Here is a 239-nt window from a genome sequence, read left to right as displayed (position 1 = left end):
CTGCTGGTGTGCCGGTGTGGCGGGTCCTGTGGTGCTGTAGAACAGGTGGAAACAGTCATGCTGTTGTTGTGCAGATGATGCGGGTGAAGGTGGCTGCCTGCAGCCAGTACTCGACGTGCAGGGAGTGCCTGGCCGCGGCCGACGCCTACTGCGGGTGGTGCACGATGGAGACCAGGTAGGACCAGCTGTGTCCTGGTGCACTTCAGTCTGTCCTTTGACTCTCAAGCCCGGGGTGAGAA

General features: G+C 61.5%; 1 protein-coding gene across 1 annotated transcript in view; it reads left to right on the top strand.

Moving 5' to 3' along the window:
• The window catches only part of PLXND1 (plexin D1), a gene marked incomplete at its 5' end in the record, with an annotated part of 49,344 nt that overhangs the window by 4,669 nt on the left and 44,436 nt on the right, over positions 1–239 (top strand). Inside the window, 1 exon segment of the mRNA XM_009073143.1 lies at positions 75–175. Within this exon segment, the coding sequence (XP_009071391.1) occupies positions 75–175 (101 nt within the window).

The sequence above is a fragment of the Acanthisitta chloris genome, unplaced genomic scaffold, assembly GCF_000695815.1.
Source record: "Acanthisitta chloris isolate BGI_N310 unplaced genomic scaffold, ASM69581v1 scaffold15784, whole genome shotgun sequence".
Lineage (NCBI taxonomy): Eukaryota > Metazoa > Chordata > Aves > Passeriformes > Acanthisittidae > Acanthisitta > Acanthisitta chloris.
This window is presented reverse-complemented; position numbering and strand designations above follow the sequence as displayed.